The 21,526-nt window shown below is 43.3% G+C and overlaps 1 protein-coding gene across 1 annotated transcript in view; it reads right to left on the bottom strand.

Annotated features, from left to right (window-relative positions):
- TMEM163 (transmembrane protein 163) overlaps positions 1 to 21,526 on the bottom strand; it is a 258,446-nt gene that overhangs the window by 41,603 nt on the left and 195,317 nt on the right. Inside the window, exon 5 of the mRNA XM_043894632.1 lies at positions 4,733 to 4,829. Within this exon, the coding sequence (XP_043750567.1) occupies positions 4,733 to 4,829 (97 nt within the window). The remainder of the gene's footprint in view (positions 1 to 4,732; positions 4,830 to 21,526) is intronic.

Raw genomic sequence — 21,526 nt, 5'->3', positions numbered from 1 at the left:
CAGGTATGATTTTTAAATCCCACACCGGGATTAATAACATATAGTGGGTGTGAACCCTACCAGGACAGGGACAGTCTTGGTTCAATCATAGAGGTCGTCACCCTCTCTGATCTCACCAAGGCTGGGCATGAGACACCCTAGCAGTGATGTGGATTTTAACTCGGTGAGCTTCTTCTCTTAGGAATGTTTGTACCATAAGATATAAGGCTGTTTCCAGTTAAAACCTGTTCAGCTTTCAAGACAAAAACAAGGGGGCCACCAGCAAGGGTCTATGAGCACAGCTATCCATTCTACATCAAATAAGCCCTGCCTCACATTAATTTTTAATACCTAAATAGATGAAAATGTCAACGAGCCCAGTACTGAAAATTCCCACCAATAACTATTTCTTAGAGTGGAGTCAGATTTCCATCCCTTATAAAATGCAAAGATGTTATCTGACTGACATCTTAATCACACAATACTTTTACATCTAGATGTGGCTCAGACAGTAAAGAATTTGCCTGCAGTGCAGGAGACGGGGTTTGAGCCCTGGGTTGGGAAGATCCCCTGGAGAAGGGAATGGCTACCCACTCCAGTATTCTTGCCTGGAGAATTCTGTGGAGAGAGAGGCCTGGCGGGCTACAGTCCATGGGTTTGCAAAGAGTTGGACACAACTGAGCAACTAATTTTTAAAGGGCTTCCCTGGTGGCTCAGACACTAAAGAATCTGCCTGCAGTGCAGCAGACCCGGGTTCAATCCCTGGGTCAGGAAGATCCCCTGGGGAAGGGAATGGCTACCCCTCCAGTATTGTTGGGAGAATCCCATGGACAGAGGAGCCAGGCAGCCTGCAGTCCACAGCACTGCAAACATATTCATGTTGAGTCGGGCATGACTGAGAAACCAACATGTTCACTTTCACTCTTTTCAAGCTTCAGATTCTGATGGAATGGAACACATGATAGTCAGTCTGATGAAGGAAGACGATGAACAAGTCCAGGATCCCAGGTAACCAGGAAGACCAAGGCAAGATAAGATATAACATATGGAGTATAAGACAGGGGATTATTTGCTTGAGCCAGCTCTTCTGAGAAAGATGAAATCCACAGGTAGGCACACTACTACCCTGCTATCCATCTTTCCTCCACATCACTGAGGTGTTAGTTGTGATGATAAATAACAGCTGAGATCCTGAGGAGGTACCAAAGGAATGGCTCTAATCTCAGGTTCAGGCTGGCGAGGGGTGAGGGCGTTAGGTACACAGGACAACTTAAGGCAGTCACTTTCACAGTTCTACTAAATACAGTGTAATGCCCACTCCATTTTCATCTTCCCCATAAACACACACACACAAATGCAATACATTACCTGCAAAAGATTAACATGTGCTTTTCTAAAAGTGAAACTAAAGGTCTCATAACTTAGGCCTTTTATAAGATGGTATGCATAGTCAAGCACAAACCAAGTCACACCCTAAAAGAAGAGCCCATAACTTTGCATGACATCACTATGCAACTTGTAAACAGGCGCACCTCATGTCACCACACTTGGCAGATAATTATTATTATTTTTATTTTTACAAACTGAAACTTTGTGGTAACCCTGGGTCCAGTAAGTCTATTGGCACCATTTTTCCCTCAGAAATTGAGCTTTTACTCAACTTCTGTCCCTGTGTCACGTTCTGTTAATTCTCAAAATAGTTCAAACTTTTAAAAACATTTTTATTGAAGGATAGTTGATTTACAATGTTGTGTTAGTTTCAGGTGTAGAGCAAAGAGAATCAGTTACATGTATACATATAGTCACTCTCTTTTTTTTTAAGATTCTTTTTTTTTTGTTGTTTTGTTTTGTTTATTTTTTTTCCATTTATTTTTATTAGTTGGAGGCTAATTACTTGACAATGTTGTAGTGCTTTTTGTCATACACTGACATGAATCAGCCATGGATTTACATGTATTCCTCATCCTGATCCTCCCTCCCTCTCCACCCGATTCCTCTGGGTCTTCCCAGTGCACCAGGCCCCAGCACTTGTCTCATGCATCCAACCTGGGCTGGTGATCTGTTTCACCCTAGATAATATAGATGTTTTGATGCTGTTCTCTCAAAACATTCCACCCTCGCCTTCTCCCACAGAGTCCAAAAGTCTGTTCTGTACATCTGTGTCTCTTTTTCTGATTTGTATATAGGGTTATCGTTACCATCTTTCTAAATTCCATATATATGTGTTAGTATGCTGTATTGGTCTTTATCTTTCTGGCTTACTTCACTCTGTATAAGGGGCTCCAGTTTCATCCATCTCATTAGAACTGGTTCAAATGAATTCTTTTTAACGGCTGAGTAATATTCCATGGTGTATATGTACCACAGCTTCCTTATCCATTCATCTGCTGATGGGCATCTAGGTTGCTTCCATGTCCTGGCTATTATAAACAGTGCTGTGATGAACATTGGGGTGCACGTGTCTCTTTCAGTTCTGGTTTCCTCGGTGTGTATGCCCAGAAGTGGGATTGCTGGGTCATATGGCAGTTCTATTTCCAGTTTTTTAAGAAATCTCCACACTGTTTTCCATAGTGGCTGTACTAGTTTGCATTCCCACCAACAGTGTAAGAGGGTTCCCTTTTCTCCACACCCTCTCCAGCATTTATTGCTTGTAGACTTTTGGATAGCAGCCATCCTGACTGGCGTGTAATGGTACCTCATTGTGGTTTTGATTTGCATTTCTCTGATAATGAGTGATGTTGAGCATCTTTTCATGTGTTTGTTAGCCATCTGTATGTCTTCTTTGGAGAAATGTCTGTTTAGTTCTTTGGCCCATTTTTTGATTGGGTCATTTATTTTTCTGGAATTGAGCTTCAGGAGTTGCTTGCATATTTTTGAGATTAATCCTTTGTCTGTTGCTTTGTTTGCTATTATTTTCTCCCAATCTGAGGGCTGTCTTTTCACCTTGCTTATAGTTTCCTTTGTTGTGCAAAAGCTTTTAAGTTTCATTAGGTCCCATTTGTTTAGTTTTGCTTTTATTTCCAATATTCTGGGAGGTGGGTCATAGAGGATCCTGCTGTGATTTATGTCGGAGAGTGTTTTGCCTATGTTCTCCTCTAGGAGTTTTATAGTTTCTGGTCTTACATTTAGATCTTTAATCCATTTTGAGTTTATTTCTGTGTATGGTGTTAGAAAATGTTCTAGTTTCATTCTTTTACAAGTGGTTGACCAGTTTTCGCAGCACCACTTGTTAAAGAGGTTGTCTTTTTTCCATTTATATTCTTGCCTCCTTTGTTGAAGATAAGGTGTCCATAGGTTCGTGGATTTATCTCTGGGCTTTCTATTCTGTTCCATTGATCTATATTTCTGTCTTTGTGCCAGTACCATACTGTCTTGATGACTGTGGCTTTGTAGTAGAGTCTGAAGTCAGGCAGGTTGATTCCTCCAGTTCCATTCTTCTTTCTCGAGATTACTTTGGCTATTCGAGGTTTTTTGTATTTCCATACAAATTGTGAAATTATTTGTTCTAGTTCTGTGAAAAATACCGTTGGTAGCTTGATAGGGATTGCATTGAATCTATAGATTGCTTTGGGTAGTATAGCCATTTTGACAATATTGATTCTTCCAATCCATGAACACGGTATATTTCTCCATCTGTTTGTGTCCTCTTTGATTTCTTTCAGATTCTTTCCTCATTTGGTCATTACAGAGCTTTGAGTAGAGTTCCCTGTGCTATACAGCAGGTCCATATTAGTTATCTGTTTTATATAGAGTCATGTATATATGTCAATCCCGATCTCCCAATTTACTACCCACTCCCCTGCATTATTATTACATTTCTTACAGTGGTCAGTAATCTCTGATGTTACCATTGCAAACAGATTGTGACTTGCTGAAGGCTCAGATGATAACTCACATTATCTTTGCAACAGGTATTTTTAAATCAAGGTATGTACATTGGTTTTTGTTTTTTAAGATATAATGCCATTGAACACATAATAGACTACATATAATAAACATAGTATTAACATAACTTCTATGTGCACTGGGAAACCAAAAAAAAAAAAAAAGTGTGATTTGCTTTATTGCGTTAATTGCTTTACTGTGATGGTCTGGAACTAAACCCATCATATCTGTGAGGTAAGTCTGTAGAGAGAATCATTATAATGGCAGTATCTTCATCTCCTGATAAGTAAATTAGCCTCCAGGAGACTGTAAAAATATTTTTATATCAGTATTCATAAGATGTGGGGCAAAAATAGAATCAGAGTGCAAGGAAAAAAAAAAAAAAAGAAGAATCTGGTGCCTCTCACCAAGAAAATGAGGCAAAAACACACTTTAATATCAAATTGTGCCCTCCAGTTTCTGCATTTTGAATGTTAGTTGTGTCATAAAATCTAATGTGAATAGATTTATGTACTGAATTGAGGTGCAAAGGCAAAATAATTCTTACTATAAGTCACTGAGTGGATGCAGAACAGATGCAAACAACACAGATTGGATCACTGCTATATAAAAATCACCTCATTTCTCTTAATATAAGACATTAAAAGTATTCAAAAGACACAGAACATGCACCAGCTAAACTTTCTGTCTTGCCCAGTGCTTTTCTCTGCTGAGTCATTCACATTCTAATATGAGGTCTTCTGGACTCCTAAGATACTGTTTATTTTGTTTCCACCTGCCCAACTTCCCCCAGTAAATCTGGGGTGAGAGGTAATACAAGAGGCTGGTACCCTCAGGAAAGACTCTTAGGAAAAAAGAAGAAACTTACCACTTCCGGGAGCAGCTTAGTCGAGAGGTCATGGATGGCTTTGACCACTATACACACAGATGACAGAAGGAATATCACCCCCAAGATGACACAGGCTCTGCAAAGAAGCAGAACATTGGGAATCAACGGGGAGAACTCCATCTTGCCAGTTTACACAATGACAGTGACAACGACACAACCCAAGGCCCTGGACCCACCATAATTTGCCGTCCTCCCACCATGCCCACCCACAGCATCAGAATCAATACTGAATCATTTCCAGAACACAGTTCAATGATTTATCATCAAAATCAACCTCACAGGAAAGGGTCTCACCATCCTACATGACCTCACAGCATCCCACGAATGCTGGTATGGAAGGGTCTTCAAGGCCATGAAACCCATTCTCCTGCCTGGCAACACGACATTTCACCCATCTTCTAGCTGGAGGGTACAGAGTTTACTAGCAAAGAGTGGAGGTTCTGACATGAGACTTCCCAGGTTCTACCATTTAACCTGCTTCTCTATCTTGGTCAAGCTACTGAACTTCTTTTAGCCTCTATTTCCTCATCTGTCAAGTGGGAGTAATATTTCCTACCTGAAGATGAAATAAGATAATGCACAGAGGATACAAAATTAACCCATTAATGCTGGCTTAAATGATGGAAAAGAAAAGCACACCCTGTATGTCTCTTGCTGATAGAACAGGATAGACACTTGTGGATTTTCTCAAACATAAAAAGAGAAATGATTCAGTAATGACAAAAGAAGAGAGTTAATCTGCTGTATTTAAAAGAGACAGTCAACAAATACCTACCGTATAGCACAGGGAACTCTGATCAATCTTATGTGGCAGCCTGGATAGTAGGGGAATTTGGTGGGGTTGGGGGGGAATGGATACATATATATGGATTGCTGAGTCCCTTCACTGTCCACCTGAAACTATCATAACATTGTTAACTGACTACACTCCAAGATAAAATTAAAAGCAAAAAAATAAAGTGTTCATGGCAGGATGAAGCATTTCTTTTAAAAAATAAATGAGAGGAGAAAAGGAAGGATGGGGTCAACCAAGACACCATGGACAGGAGAGGTGAGAGCAAGTTAGGAATGAAGTCATGGGAAAAGTCAGAGGACACCCAGCCAGGGGAGTGGGGTGGGAGCTGGGAGGATGACTACTGGGCTTGGGATGCACCAGCTGGCAACCCAGACACTCACAGGAGGTAAAAATACAGAAAATGAAAGTAAACCTGAGGAAATGATGATCGAGATGCAAGGGTCAAAATACCAAATGAAAACGAAGAGAAACAGAAAAGAAACCAATACCAGAATAACTACAGTCAGCACTACATCATTCCTGTCCCAACCTGAGGTCACCATCATTTAGCAACCTTCTCAGCGCTCCTCCTGAGCTACAAAATAAAAACCATTTTTCATTGCCCATGCTTTAATTACCATGTTCTGGACTAACAGCAGGACCCAAAGTGGCACCTACTTAGAATCCTAACCAGCCTATACACAGACACCTTTTCCCAAACCTAAGGGTCAGAAATAAGTGGGTAAACAGGGTGCGTGGAGTTCACTCCAAAGGCTTCTTATCAACACATTAGTTGTAGGTTTTATTCTCTCAAAAACACAGATGGGAAGGTACTTCAGTGGTGATCCAGTGGTTATGACACCACTTTCCAATGCAGGAGGTGCAAGTTTGATCCCTGGTCAGGGAATTAAGATCCCATATGCTGTAGCATGAGGCCAAAAAGTAAAAATCACAAAATCAAAAACACAAGAAGAAGCGATCAGTGTGGGCTGGGGTGAAGCACAAAAGAACAAAGGAAAAGTAATAAGCAGGCTGGGGTTCTTGGTACAGACTTGAGCTAAAGAGAATCCTGGACCTATAAACCAATCAGGTGATCCACCCCGGGCGCCATACATCCTCATAAGGAGCCTGGGGGAAAACATGCACTCAAGGTGGTGGATGGTAGGCGAGTGGTGGTGTGTGAGTGTGTGTACGCACATGTGTGTAGAGAGATTACAGATAGGTATTGCGGTGGGTGGCAGTGTGTGGAGATTACAGGCAAAAAGCACTCAGGGACACAGCAGCAGAAATGAAGACAGCTATAGTAGGTGGAGTGCCTGGCGCTGGTCACCACGGTCCTGGCAGGGTGATCAGGGTGGAGGGGACCACAGCCAAGAGGGGCATCATGTAGGAATGAGACGGCTTCCTGGAGGGCCCTTTAGTGACCAGACACCGGGGCAGAACCAGGGATTCCAGGGCTTGGGGGATCAAAGCTCCCAAAGCAACTAGCTCAAGGCCCAGCTATCCCACAGGACAGATGACTATGGACCCACTGTGCCCAGCACTTGAAGTAACCACTTCTCCCTGCTAGCAAACGGGACTGTGAGAGGTGCCATTTCAGGAGCAGAGCCTAAAAGTCAGGCCTCCACTCAAGTGACTAGCACACATGCTCTCTCTGCTTGACCCTTTCAGACAAATTTAATCTCCAACTTGTTTTTCCAGCCCTCACACTTTACACCCCACTGAGGAATTTTTTGGAACTGTGGCCCAGGGACGGCTCCTCAGGGTCAATTTTATCAGAATCTCTAGGGGTGAATACATGCAACTGTATTTGCTTTTTAAATTGCTTCTCAGAAACAGAAGTAGACCCACAGACATAGAAAACAAATTTATGGATACTAAAGGGAAAGAGTGGGGGAGGGATAAACTAGGAGATTTGAGATTAACATACACACACTACTGTCTTTCGTGGACAGAGGAGCCTGGCGGGCTACAGTCCATGGGGTTGAGTCAAGTTGCACACAACTGAGCATCCATGCTATATTAGATACAAAACAGATAAACAGAAAGCTTCTCCTGTACAGTACAGGGAACTCTACTCAATATCTTGCAATAACTTATAAGGGAAAAGAATCTGAAAAAGAATGTATGTATGTGTGTATATGAAGTGAAGTGTTAGTCGCTCACGTGTCTGACTCTTTGCAACCCCCACAGACTGTAGCCTGCCAGGCTTCTCTAGAGTCCATGGGATTCTCCAGGGAAGAATACTGGAGTGGACTGTCGTTCCCTTCTCCAATATGCATGTATATGCACATATATGAAAAACTGAAACTGTTAGTCACTCAGTTATGTTTGACTCCTTGCAACCGCATGGACTGTAGCCAGCTGGCTCCTCTGTCCATGGAATTCTCCAGGCAAGAATACTGGAATGGGTAGACATTCCCTTCTCCAGGGGATCTTCCTGACCCAGGGATCGAACCCAGGTCTCCCACACTGCAGGCGGATTCTTTACCATCTGAGCCACCAGGGAAGACACACACACACACACACACACACACACACACACACACACACGCACACACACACACACACACACACACAGCACTGTAAACCAACTATACTTCAGTAGAAAAAGAAAATAAAGCTCCCCAGGCAATTCCCTGAAGAATCTCTCAGAGCTGAGTCCCAGGCCTAGTTCAAGGGAAGGCCCTGTCCTTAGCAAGCTTCCACTGTGGGGGAAAATCCATTCTTCTCTGAAGAGAAGGGAGCAGTCACCCCCCAGCTGCTGAGGAAGCAGGGGTCTAATGTTCCCTGAGAAACCTGCAGCGTACCCGTTACTCGATCAGTCTTCTCTCCCTGAGGCCTGAGAGAACCCAAGTGAGAGGCACTACTTGGGTGCTGAACCTTCTGTAGAGCACTTACAACATCCTCAAGAAGCCTCCATCTCCAAATTCCTCGGAGGGGACAGAAACAAATGTCTGAGCTGCTTCTTGACAGGGACCAGGGATGCTGCAGGACTCTTATCTTTCTCCCAGTCAACACAGGCACACCTTGATAATGCACAAAAAGTGGATTTGGGTTTTGTTGGATTCTGTTAAGGAGACAGGTATAAGAGATGCAATGGTCTCCTTACATGATATCTTGCTTATGCATCTTTAATCAAAACTACCTAGAAGTTCCTTAAGGGTGAGAACCATATTTTCATATTTCAGTATCTACAGCAGCACCTGGCAGGTGTCCCTGCATGCATCTGTAGAGTAAATGTAATCATTAACTGATTGGAGCCACAAATGGGGTCCACCCAGGAAGGTTTGACTCTCCCTGAAATGAAGTGTTAGTTGCTCAGTCATGTCCAACTCTTTGTGGCCCCATGGACTGTACCCTGCCAGGCTCCACTGTCCACGGACTTTTCCAGGCAAGAATATTGGAGTGGGTTGCCATTTCCTTTTCCAGAGGATCTTCCCAACCCAGGGATCGAACCTGGGTGTCCTGCATTGAAGGCAGATTCTTTACCAGCTGAGCCACCTCCCTATATTAACTGATTACCTAACCACTGACTGATTTGTAAGTCCCCCCCCGCACAGAGTTTAAAGGGACATCAGCCACTTACCACTGGGGATGGGAAGAGGAAAGAGACTCCTAACACTTGAGCCAAAATGCCTATGGAACAGCCCACACTGTAAAACAACTCCGAAATGTAATGGAAAAAAAAAATCCAAAGAAATCGATGATTTGTTCATTCATGTTGAATTTTACAGATCTGTCATCATATTTGCCTCAAAAGTATACCTACAAATATGCTCCAAATGTCTTAAAAACCTATTTTCATCTTCTTTTAAATGTGTTGCAAATTCAGAAGCCAGTCATCCTTTCGTCAACACTGCTGGAAGCCTGTGTGTCAGAGCTCCCCCATAGCTGAAAGCAGTTATTATTAGCTGAGCATGTGATGCTATTTTTTTTAAACATGTTATTAATAATATATTGTGTTTACACAGCAGCTTTCTCCTCAGGCACTCACAGTTCTGCACATCAGCTCCTAAATGCCCTGGGGGCCACTGACCAGACCTGGGTTTTTGTTTTTCTGTTATTTCATGGACTGGAGGGGCCAGGGGTGGGGAAAGGTTTGTTTCACAAACACAAGGAGTCAAAATGGGATTGTGGAGGATTGGCAGGCTTCCCCAAGGTCACCCCAGGAATCTGAAGTCCACCCAGAAATGGAAGCCAGGTCTCCTGACGTCCTCCCAGTGGTCAGCCTCCCTGGCCGCTCGAAGGCTCTGGGCATTCACGTGACATCCTCACACCACCATTCCCCTGGGATTGCAGCAATCTTCCAGAAGCAGAGAAGATTTGGGTCAGGAGCAAATGCTGCAAATATGGCTGCTTCCGAACGGGCAAGTGTGGGCTGCTTCCTGGTTTGTGGGGAGGTGGTGAGGGATGGGGGAAGGGACCTGCTCCATCAGGGCACCATGGCCTTCACCTGGAGAGGCCGGCCTGGCAGGGAAAGAGGGCAGGGTAGAGCCAGGTCACTACAGTGAACACAACTCCTTCTCCCTCCAGCCCAAACCCTACAGCAGGAAAACACTGAGTCAGAAAGAAGCAAAGGATGGCTTTCATAATTTTCTGGATTGTTTCTTAATCCATGTACTGGCTTATTTAAGAGCTCTTCCATCCTCACTATACATCTGCCTTCCCTATTGTAGTTTTCCCTTTCCTAGATACAAATGCCCATACGTAAAACAGATAAGTAACAAGGATTTACTGTATAACATAGGAAATTATACCCAATATCTTGTAGTAACCTTTAATGGAATATAATCTACAAAAAAAAAAAAATTCGAGTCACTATGCTATATATCTGAAACTAACATGATATTATAAATCAACTATATTTCAATTAAAAATAATAAAATTTGGGGTGAGGGATAAATTGGGAGATTGCGGTTGATTATACACACTAGTAACTAATAAGGACCTACTGTATGGCACAGGGAACTCAACACTCTCTAATGGCCTATATGAGAAAAGAATCTAAAAAAAACAGTGGATAGCACTGATTCACTTTGCTTACACCTGAAACTAACACAACATTATAAATCAACTATAGTATGCTCAATACAACTTATAAAAATACAAGATAAAAGAAATAAAACTTAATTGAATAAAAATTAGGCAAATGAACTGCTTGTTGTTATTGTGGTTTAGTCACTCAGTTGTGTCTGACTCTTTGTGACCCCAGGGACTGCAGCACACCAGGCCTCCCTGTCCTTCACTATCTCCTAGAGCTTGCTCAGACTCATGTCCATCGAGTGGGTGATGCCATTCAACCGTCTCATCCTCTGTCGCCCCCTTCTCCTCAAATGAACTGCTGCCCCCCCCCCCCAACACAATCTCCCAATCCAGACTGAAGCTGCATTTAAACTCTCACAGGACCAGTGATTGTAAGAGCGCGGTGGTCCGTGGGCCAGCAGTCTCCACATCCCCTGGGAACTTGTTAAAAATGAAAATGCCGGAGGTCAACCCAGACCTACTGAATCAGAAACTCTGCAGATGGGGAGCCAGCAATCTGTATTTTAATAAGTCCTTCAGACATTCACTGCAGTTTGAGAAACACTGTAGTATTAATCTTGTCAAATATATATTCATTAATAATAGCTGAAAGATTAGTAAAATCCAAAGAAATAGTTGAAGCCACTGGTATCTTTTTTTTTTTTCTTCTCCTAAAAGCTGCAAATTTCTTACTGTGTTCAGCATTGTGAGTCTATCTATCATCTTGCAGTCAGCATTAATTTTTGCCTCTGAACTTGTACAGGAAACCAGTTGGCAGACACTCTCACATCCCAAATGAGAGAAGGTTGGAAGTTTGGTCCCTGGTCAACTGTAGGCTTAAAGGCCTGAGATCATATAAATAAAGCCTGGGTGTTTTTTTTTTTCCATTTATTTTTATTAGTTGGGAGCTAATTACTTTACAATATTGTAGTGGTTTTTGTCATACATTGACATGAATCAGCCATGGATTTACATGTATTCCCCATCCCGATGCCCCCCTCCCACCTCCCTCTCCACCCGATTCCTCTGGGTCTTTCCAGTGCACCAGGCCCAAGCACTTGTCTCATGCATCCAGCTTGGGCTGGTGATCTGTTTCACCCTAGATAATAAACCCTGGGTCTTATCATATCAATTCTAAGTTATTTGCCAAAGAGAAACTTCTTCTAATCATCCCCTAATTTACAAAAGTCCTAAAACACAGTTGCTCTGGCACTTTACCAATTCAGTCCACAGCTTAGAGTGTAACGTTTTATCATTTTCCACCCCAGCCTTCAAAGCACTTGTAATCTGGGTCCATCTTCAATCAAACATGAAATAATAAAAAACGAAAGACAGTCAAGTGGCAAGTACACGTGGTACTTAGGGATGTACGGTTTCTAACGCTGTTTCATTCTAGCTCGTCCTCTTTTACTGCATGTCGTCTGCCGTTTTAAGTAAAACAACACACAAAATCAGCTAGGAGACAAGAGAAAGTGCGCCAGGAATGCCAAGAGCCACTTCTCATTCTCTACAATGGCTTCGCCAAACAGCCAACATTTGATTCAAGACTCCCTGCCTCCTTTCACTCCATGGCCACCAGCACCCACCTCCTCTTCCACTGCAGGAGTTTGCTCCCCTCCTCTTTCTGCTCGCCCTCATCTTACCTGCTTGACCCTCACAGGCTCTAAATCTCCGTCTCCCCTCCCTACCTGTGTCCTCCTCTCTCTCCTCTCTTTAGCTTTAACCTCATCCACCTGCTGTTCTGTGAACAGGCTGTGGTGAGGGGGAGGGTGGCCTGGATCAGGGACGACTGCTCAGGCAGAGCTCCACAGGCACGTGGTCACACCCCGTCCACGATAAGACCACCCATCTCAACACCGAATCACTAAGAACCTCTCCTTATTCAACAAATGAACAATACACAAGCTGACTAATTCTGTCCAAGTGGAATCTCACTGACATAGAACTTTCTTCTTGGCTTCAATTTTAGGGACAAAAATCAGCATGGGAGATTTGTTAAAGACTCAGATTCTAGAGCAGTGCAGACCAATAACATTTTCTGTGATGAAGGAGATGTTCCATTCTGTTCTGTTCAAAAGGGAAGCCACTAGCCACACGTGGCTACAGAGACTTCAAATGTGGCTAATGTAATGGAAGAAATTAAATTTTAACTGCTTTTTAAATTAATTAAAATTTTCATTAATTAAAACAAATGACCCCATGTGGTTAGTGACTACCATACTGAACGGTGGAACTCTAATAGTTGGGTTGAAAACACAGACATTCACCAAAAAATCTGTTTAGTATATATATATATACACACACATACACACATATATATATACATACATATACATATACACACATATATATATATATATATATGGAGAGAGAGACACACAAACAATCAGGCAAGTTGATCTGGGCCAGCAATAGGTAGTGGTAGTGTTAGTCGCCCAGTCGTATCCAACTCTTTGTAATCCCATGGACTATAGCCTGCTAAGCTCTTATGTCCATGGAATGCTCCAGGCAAGAATACTGGAGTGGGTTGCCATTGCCTTCTCCAGGGGATCTTCCCAACTCAGGGATTGAACGCGGATCTCCTGCATTGCAGGAAAATTCTTTACCATCTGAGCCATCAGGGAAGTCCAGCAGGTTCTACTCTAAAAAACCTTGGGAAGGGACATCATGCCTTTGGTACCTTTCTTCAGTCAATGCATCACCTCTCTCCTTCCAGTTAACCCCCAACTCCCAGGTTTACATACCTCACTCTTGATCTCACCTAATTTCAAGCAATCCTTGTACATCTACTGCTCCACAGGGGTAACTGCATTCACTCTCATTTCAATGTGAATGGGAATGCCAAGGTAAGAAAACAAAACCTCTCCCCAGCCTCCCAAACCTGAAAACCACTACTGGACAGTAATTAGTAGTGAATGTGAAAACTGATAACGGACAAAGAACAAAATGAAGAAAGAAACCAAAGTGATGAAACACAACCTGGGGATGGAGTGGGAAGGAAGGATGACTCTGTGGTGTGACGGTTAACCTGGGTCTAGAGGACTAGACATGAGTCATCAAGCAGAGAAGCTGCAAGGCTGTGGAGGGCACTCCAGGCAGACGGAACTTCATAAGCAAAAATGTGAAGGTCCAACATTGTGCAGTCCTGCTTCCATGGAAATCCAAAGTGGAGATGCTCTTCCTGGAGCATCAGGCTAGGGGAGCAGCCATGCAAAAGCCACACGAGGAAGGGGCCCTCGGTATCCTGGAAGTCCCCTTGAGATGCCGGGCACACCACCACCCACGATATGCACAAAGCTTTTTCTGCATCTATTGAGATGATCATGTGGTCTTTGTCTTCCCTTTTGTTTGTGTGGTGAATCACACTGATTGATCTGCATGTGTTGAACCAGCCTTAGGAACTTGGGATGAATCCTACTTGGTCATGGTGTATGAGTTTTTTTATATTGCTGGATACAGTTTGCTAAGAAATTTGTTAAGAATTTTTGCATCTATATTCAAAGATATTGGTCTGTAATTTTCCTCTTTGGCAGTATCTTTGTCTGGTTTTGATATCAGGTGGATGGTGGCTTCAGAGCATCTCTTTAGGAGTGTTCCTTCCTCTTCACAATTTTTTGGAAGAATTTGACAACATGATATTTACAATGCATCTTAGACAGTACATAGACCAGTGTGTATTATATATAATAGTTATATTTTAACATACATTAGAAAAACTGATTTTTACCCCATGCCTACAAGGATTATATTGCTGAAGGAAAAAATGTCAAATATTTAAATAAATGTTAAGTAAGTAACAGCATAGGTGGTACAGCACAAATCATCAAGGTGGAACACACATGTCTAAGGCTGAGGAAGGCGGTAGTGGTGACAGGAAGTTGTTAAACAGTTTTAAGCAAGGGGGGCACATGATGTGATCTGGGCTTTACAAAGACCTTCTGAATGGGGGGAGTTTGGCACAGTTGAAGGGAAGGAAACTAGAAGCAAGGAAATCAGCTGGGAGACAAGGCTAGTCGTCAAGGAAACGAGTGATAACCCCTTACAGAGTAGCCGGGACAGCTGAGAGGGATCAATAGGAAAGACCCTGCAGAGGCAGAAGGGATGGACCCTGGTAACCAACTGGACAGAGAGAAGGATGCAAGAAAACCTGATCTTTCTTTCCAAAAGGAAAGAGGTAGTGGCACATCCCAAAGCAGGGGGAATGAGACCAGGGTGGGGAGCTGGTGGTGAATCTAGTCTAGGACTCGCAAAATTCAAGGAGCAATGTCCAGACAGCCAGATACCTGGAGCTTAGTGGAAGCAGCATCACCCAAGCCTTGCTGCCCAGGGCCACTTTCCTGGGCCCCTAGGTCTCAGGATGCTGTTTCTTGGGTATAGAGAGATGCAAGGAGAGAAAGGAACTGGGAACAACCTTCCTAGTGATTGCCAGACCCCACCCAGTACCTCTACTTCCCATACACGCTGCAAGGGGGCTGTATGCTGAGACCTAAAAGCCTCATCAGTCTCCTCGAATCCACAATTACCAATTGACGCCTTCAGTGTTCCGGTGCCAGGATTCAGCTCCAAAGAAGCACATGAATAACAGCCTGTTCTCACACAGTTCACACAGGGAGGGACAGACAAGAAGCATGTGAACAAACAAGAACCTTCTACAGACGTAAAGCAGCGCAAAGGAGGAGCACAACAGGCGTGTATTCTACACACAGTCATCACCCTTCTCTAAGGAGCGGGCGTTTAACCACAGACCTCATAGACGGGAGAGTGAGCTGAACAGCTACCCGGGGACAAGCACTCTAGACAGACAGCCCGAGGAGCAAAGCTGCCCATGCAGGCGAGACAGCCAGTCCGGAAATAAGGCCAAGAAACAGCCTTGGGCAAAACAGGCCTTGGCAACTAGAGAACAAATGCCCAAATCCCAGAGACAAAAGCTAGACTTGCAGGAATAAAATATTAAGTTTACCTGTGTTGCACTCAAGAATATACTTAGTTGCCAGAAGACAAGAAGTTCCACTATAAAAAAAAAGTTTAATAAGACTGCCTTATTTATTTATGCATGCCGTACAGCATGCGGGATCTTAGTTCCCTGACCAGGGATTGAACCCACTGCCCCCTACACCAGAAGCATGAAGTCTTAACCACTGAACTGCCGGGGAAGTCCCTCAACTCTAAATTTTAGACATATCTGCTCAGATGTTTTCTCACAGAAAATTCTCCTGCACTCCTTTCTCTTCACAGAAACGCTCCCTATTCCTGATATCCAGTTGGAGCCACCTCCTGCTGATCAAAAAAGGTGGACAATTTCTGGAAATTATCAGTGATCATGAGGCAACCCCCCCCTTTTGTTATAAAAGCAACTTGTCCCTTCTACTTAGGGAGCTGGCTCTATTTTTTTCTGCCTTCTCCCTTGTGCACAAGCTCCCTCTCTTAATAAGAAACGTTTGCTTCTCTAAGGGTCTTATGGAAGTGATATTCATTTCTATAGTGTTGCTGCTGAAGGATCTGGAAAGGGCCCAGTAACAGAGGGAACCCAGCATTTTCAATGAACAGCGATAGAGCCCTCCTGATTGGCATACATGGTCATACTAGGACTTAGCTTTTATTTTGAGTAGGATGGGAAACCAACAATGGATTGAACAGAGAAATGACTCATTATTTTTCGCAGGATCAATCTGGCCACTCTGTCAAGAGCAGACCAAAGAGGGCCATTGGTGGAGGCGGGGAGGCCAAGGGAAGATAACGCTGCCAGAACAAGAACCAGTGTGTGTGCTCAGTTGCTGAGTCATACACGTCCAATTCTTTGTGACCCCATGGACTGAAGCCCCCCAGGCTGCTCTGTCCATGGAATTCTCCAGGCAAGAATACGGGAGTGGGTTGCCATCTCCTTCTCCAGGGGATCTTCCCAACCCAGGGATTGAACCCACATCTCCTGTGTCTCCTTCATTGCAGGTGGATTCTTTTACCCGCTGAGCAATTGGGGAAGCTCCCTTTCTCAAAATCCACCTGCCCCTACATTTAATAGGACTTATCACAAATCTTCAGGAAGAGAAAATAAAAAACCAAATGGGACCAGTTGGAACCAAGATGGTGACATATCTGACCTCCAACACAGTCTCATTATACATTGATTTTATAACATATAGCCTACTTTTATAACACATAACCTACTTGCAACATGATCAGAAATCAAGGACCAAAAGAGGATAAGAGAGGGAGGCACCCATGCCATCAAAAGCACTGCCCCTTCCCTGGTAAACTGATACACATGCCTCCCCATCACCAACCTCACTCCTCCTCCCTTTGTCTCTACTGTTTAAAATCAAATCCCATCTCACTAAGGGATGAAAAGCTGATTTGTGAACAAAGTTCCTGCCTCTCCATTCTCAGACCACTGAATAAGGCCTGCACTGCTTCAGTCTCAGCTTTGGTTTTGATTTAGGCTACAGGAACTGGAACAGAAATAGAACCTTTGCCACAGCCCTGGGTCCTAGCAGAGCCCACAAGACTTAATTCTGTAACAACAATGATCTTGAAAAGAGATGCTGCTAGAATAGGGCAGGAGACGTGGAGATGGGTAGAGAGGGCTGGTTTCTACCAGCTCTTGAGAGATCCAAGGCAAATGTACTGACAGTCACTGTTTTCAACCTAGGGAAGTACAAAGTGAATTGACGGGCTTTAAAGATATTTAAAAAGGACTTTCAGGGTAATATTTGTTTTTTAGGAGAATAAGAAATCTTACTACTTAAGCAAACTGGTTACCCAGAGTGAATCATTTAAGTATATTTAAGTCAAGTTTATATTTAAGATTATATTCAGTGTCAATTATCTGTGCATCAATCTCAATTTTTTTTTTTCTTAAACAAATACTGAATGTTAGAGCTTCCCTGGTAGCTCAGTGGTAAAAGAATCCATCTGCCAATGTAGGAGATGTGGGTTCAATCACTGGATCAGGAAGATTCCCTGGAGAAGGAAACAGCAACCCACTCCAGTATTCTTGCCTGGAGAATCCCTATGGACAGAGGAGCCTGGTGGGCTACAGTCCATGGGGTTGCAATGAGACATATAAGACTTAGAGAGTAAATAACAACAAATACTGAATGTTTAACTGCTGGTCTATGCATAGAATATATGCAGGGAGATACCCAATAAGAGGGATGACAGTCTCTACAGAAAATATGTGGAGAACAAAAGCTTGCTTTTCCCTATATACCCTAGTATGCATGTTACGTATTTTGTAAACAACATACGGGTACCACCTATTAAAACAAATACTACATCAATGTTGAGATTGAGGGAAATACTTTCTGAGGGTCAACCAGATGCAAAGAAACCTGTGATACACTAGATACAATGACAAATAAGGCATAGTCCTTTTCCTCAAAAAGAGTAGAAAAAAGGGGATATTTATTAATAAATCACAGGAATAGTCCTAGAGAAGCCGAAATTTAAGTTGACTGAAAGAACCAAAAGAAGTCAGCTTGATAGAAGAGTATGTTTCAGGGAAACTGTCCAGAGGCCTGTCGGAATCCATTCATCGAGCACATTTCCCCACAAACCTTCTTTGTGTCAGGCACCATTCTAGGGAGAGGCCACACAGACATATGGGGCAAGAACCTTCCAGGCAGAGGGAAGAGCAAGGCTCTGCAGCAGAAGTCTGCTTGACTTGATGGAAGAACATCAAGGCAGCCAGAGGGCTGAAGATGAAGCAGGAAAATGGTAGGTGAAGGCAGAGGCCAAGGGTCATGTCAAGTCTTAAAACCACTGTAAAGATTTAGGTATTTACACAGGCTGGAAGCCACTAGAGGCTCTGACTTGGAGAAGACATGATATCACATGTTTCAACAGGATTGCTGCTGCTTGGCAAAGGCAGAAACAGGGCTAATAGTTAGAAGGCACTTGGAATACTCAGATGAGAGAGTGACCAATGATGGTATCTTGGGTCAGGACTCAAGCATTGAAGAAAGAGGTGAGTGTCTAGATATAGTCTGATTTCAAGTTTTGATCTGTTCAGGATCTATTCTGAAGGTACAGTTGACAAGTACCATAACTAAACAAGACTCAAGAATGATTCAAGGTCTTTGATGTGAAGAAAGGGAGGAATGGAGTTACCATTTCCTGAGATGGGGAAGAGTGCAGGAGAAGCAGGATTTGGGGTGGGGCAGGGAGGTATGGGTGATCAGGATTTGGGTTTTGGACTCACTGTTGGGGATGTCTATTAGGTCCCCAAGTGGAAATGCTGAGAAGGCAGTTGGAGACAAGAGTTTAGTTTCAAAGAAAAGTCCAAGTCAGGACATATACCAGGAGTCATCACACAGATTGTACTTAAAGCCTTGAAAGTGGACGAGATCATTTGTTCAATTACAAGTGCCTCAGTAAGACTGGAATCAAGGTTCCATGAGGGATCCTGTCTGGGAAGCTGGGGAGAGAAGGGGCCAAGAGCCAATGCTGAAGAACCTCACAGACCAATCAAAGTTGTATAAACTTTCTTATGAAAACCATACAGAACCCCTAATGGCTTTGAACATGGAGTAAGATGATTAGATTTGCATTTCAACAGCTGGCTCAGTCAGTAGCCTCCATGAACTACTGAAGTAATTCTGCTGGCTCTGACTTGCATCCATTCCACTTTTAGGCCCCACTCTCCTCAAAGATGGAGAAGGAAACAGCAACCCACTCCAGTGTTCTTGCCTGGAGAATCCCAGGGACAGAGGAGCCTGGTGGGCTGCCGTCTATGGGGTCGCACAGAGTTGGACACGACTGAAGCGATGCAGCAGCAGCAGCTCCTCAAAGAGAAGACCGACAATCACTGCACCTGGCCTTGAACCTAGGCAATTAACCCAAGCTTGTGCAAATTCAGATATTCTTGCCCTGGTCTTTGAATCTAAGATGAATGAAACAAAGACTGAACACAGAGATGATTCACCCCACAGCAGGGGTGGTGGAAGGCTGAGGTCAGTGGGGACTCTAGACCAGAGAGGTGAACCAATATCCCTCAGGGTAATCAGGTTTTCTTCATATGTGGCAGCTGACTTCCCCCAGAGCAAGTAATCCCCAAGAATCAGGCAGAAGACTCCAGCATCCTTCCAGAACATTCTGTTGGCTACGAGTGAGTCATAGACCTGCTGAGATGAAAGAGGGGGGATAGAGACATCATCTCTTATAGGGGAACGACAGGTCACACATCCAGTTAGCGAATCCTTTGTATCTTGAGGCCCTCTTGTATGGGGGATCAAAGCAGTTCACACGGAGAGCTAGGTTCTGTATTGCAGCAGACAAGGGGATGGAAGGAGATCAGAAGAAAACAAGGAAGCCAATTCCTAGTAGGTAGACTGCATCCTTATTCACAGAAGTTTGGTCTCAACTACACATTCCTACCCTTGCCATGTGCTTCACAGCACCGCTGAGCAGGGGAAGTGTGCCTCCTGCCCACTTTTCGGGCGTGGACATGTGACTTCCTTGAGCCAATGAAATGTGAGTGGAGATGATGTACAACACATACACCACACCTGAGCAGAAGCTCTACCCTTTGCCAGAGGCACAGCAATCCTCAGAGAGGAGCCAATCCTTTGGACCAAGACCTGGAATGAGAACTAAGGTGGAAAAGGACCAACACCAAACCTCAGCTTCAATGGAAAATGACTGAGAAATGACTCTTTATGGTTTAAAGTGATTGAGATGTGGGGGTAGTTTGTTATTGCAGCAAAACTTACAGTTATAAGGCTCTTGAAAGAGAAATCTCTTACGGTAGTGGCAGCAAAAGGTTGTCTCCAAAAAGCAGCCCTAGAACTGGGGTGGGCCATTGGCTATTTGAGGATCATTGTACAACACATGTCTGATGACAGTTGCCTTATAGCAGAGAGTAAAGTGAAAAGAAAGTGTTAGCCACTCAGTCATGCCTGACTCTTTGTGACCCCAAGGACGATAGCCCACCAGGCTCCTCTGTCCATGGGATTCTCCAGGCAAGAATACTGGAGTGGGTAGTCATTCCCTTCTCCAGGGTATCTTCCTGACACAAGGATTGAACCAGGGTCTCCTGCATTTCAGGTGGACTCTTTACCGTCTGAGACACCAGAGAAGCCCTATAGCAGAGAGGAAGCAACTCAAATTTCAGTCCATCTTGTAAAGCAGGCCATCCTGGTATCACAGATATGCAAAGAAAACCACTTCTTAATGATTATTCTTGTAGAATCAAAAAGGTATACAAGAATGGAAGCCTCCTAGATTTCTTGAAGTCCCACCTCTGCATTGCAGGCATTAGGCACCAACTCCACTCTGTCTCTGCGGGAAATGAAAGGCTCTGAGCCTTCAGGAGACATGCTTATCAGCGTGACTTGGTTAATTGAATCTTCTCTTTCTTTTCATCCCTACAAAAATACTGTATCATTGCCTTGGTAACCTATTCTCCAGTGTTTCTAACCTTCTTGATTACTGTATTTAAAGTAATTGGCTTAAATTGTTCATTCTCTTTGATCCACCTCTGGGAATGCATCCCTAAAGAAAAAGCTTTCTGCAGAAGAATGTCTGAATTCTTTATTGATAGCATTCTTTATATTTAAAAATGGGGAAGTTAAATGTGCCACAAAAGGAGGGTTTCAGTACCGGTGGTCACTTGTCAATTCAGAAGACTATTAAGTGCTATTTAAAACTGTCTCTACAACCAAAAAAGTGTCCAACAGATAAAATATTAAATGAAAAACATAAAATTATATGCATGGAGATTAGAAATATGTAAAAATAAATCTAAACCACGGGGAAAAAATTTTAGTAGGAAATACACTGAAAAGTAACAGTAGTGAGAAAATGGACTTTTTTTCCTTCTATTTTTCTGTGTGTTGTACTTTCATAATGAAAAGAAAATGTCTAAAAATGCCTTCTCCAGCTGTATCATTTTTAACATTTCCTTTTATTGTGTCTTCATAAGACATCAAACACTGGTCTTTGATGGTACAAACTAATCAGGTTTTAACTGAGCATCT

The sequence above is a fragment of the Cervus elaphus genome, chromosome 33, assembly GCF_910594005.1.
Source record: "Cervus elaphus chromosome 33, mCerEla1.1, whole genome shotgun sequence".
In the NCBI taxonomy this organism is placed as follows: Eukaryota; Metazoa; Chordata; class Mammalia; order Artiodactyla; family Cervidae; genus Cervus; species Cervus elaphus.
The sequence above is the reverse complement of the archived record's forward strand: the minus strand, read 5'-3'. Positions and strand labels throughout refer to the sequence as shown.